Source organism: Penaeus monodon, chromosome 25 (assembly GCF_015228065.2).
Source record: "Penaeus monodon isolate SGIC_2016 chromosome 25, NSTDA_Pmon_1, whole genome shotgun sequence".
Taxonomy (NCBI): domain Eukaryota; kingdom Metazoa; phylum Arthropoda; class Malacostraca; order Decapoda; family Penaeidae; genus Penaeus; species Penaeus monodon.
This window is the reverse complement of record NC_051410.1, coordinates 37,950,584-37,951,596: the sequence shown is the minus strand read 5'-3', so window position 1 is coordinate 37,951,596 and position 1,013 is coordinate 37,950,584. Positions and strand designations below refer to the sequence as shown.

The 1,013-nt window shown below is 42.1% G+C and overlaps 1 protein-coding gene across 1 annotated transcript in view; it reads right to left on the bottom strand.

The window, feature by feature from the left end:
- LOC119589215 (mucin-12-like) overlaps positions 1-1,013 on the bottom strand; it is a gene marked incomplete in the record, with an annotated part of 23,427 nt that overhangs the window by 13,514 nt on the left and 8,900 nt on the right. Inside the window, 1 exon segment of the mRNA XM_037937814.1 lies at positions 1-158. Coding sequence (XP_037793742.1) covers positions 1-158 — 158 coding nt within the window.

Genomic DNA, 1,013 nt, shown 5'->3' with positions numbered 1-1,013 from the left:
TATGTGAGGCTCGCGTGGTTCTGTCTGGCTAGGTGGCGGTGGCGGCACAGGAGTGGAAAGAAGTCTTGCTGGCTCTAGTGATGAATCTTCTGTGTTGTCTTGGCTCATGTGTGAAACAGTGCTCATTTTGGATGGAGAATTATTTGGAGAATTCGTGCCTGTAAATCAATAAAACAGGTCATTAAAATATCCTTAATAGCAATATTAGAATTTAACTATATCATTAGCAACCTGTTACATTTATTTAACCACGATCTCATCAAATAGCTTTTACCTTTACCTCACATTAATATAATTAACCCAATGATGATAGGTTTATCCTGCACCATAAATTGCCATGTGTTGGTATCATTTGCAGTCCACTACTTGAGCAAAAAATTTGACAGCAGGAAGCATACATCTAGCCCATTCTCTATACATATGGCTGTGGCATAAACATCTTCAGGTTAAATTAGGTTAAAATGACATTTTAACCCATTCATGTTAGATGGAGTTTAATCATGCTATTGGGAATCAGGCCCAGATGCCATGTGCAGTCAAGCCTGCTCAAGTTGTGTACTTTGAACATTTGTTTCCTTGTCTGGATGACTGCCCGCAGAGCCTAGCGTGTGGCTTGGTATTGCATGGATAAATCCCATTGTGAATAGGTTTTGAGGAGCGATAACTCCTAAATGACCACTGTCAGGGCCAAACAAGCAAACTTTGTCTAGTGCACAGAACTCACTGCACATACCAATGGCACTTGCCACAGGATGATGGCAAGAACAGATGCCATGTGTTCTTGAATAAAAATTAGGGAGCTGATGTCAAGTGACCTGTAGCCTCAGCCTACAAATTTTATAGGTCATCTCCTCCCACTGTGCATTAAGAGGAGTTAATGTCCTTGCAGTGCCATTGAGGGCCAAACTACCAAACACTAGAGCAGTACTCAGGTGCCTTATTCCACTAAGCCCGCTGAGAACAATGGCTTGGTGGGCTAACAGGTTTACCACACAGGAACCAATGATATACCC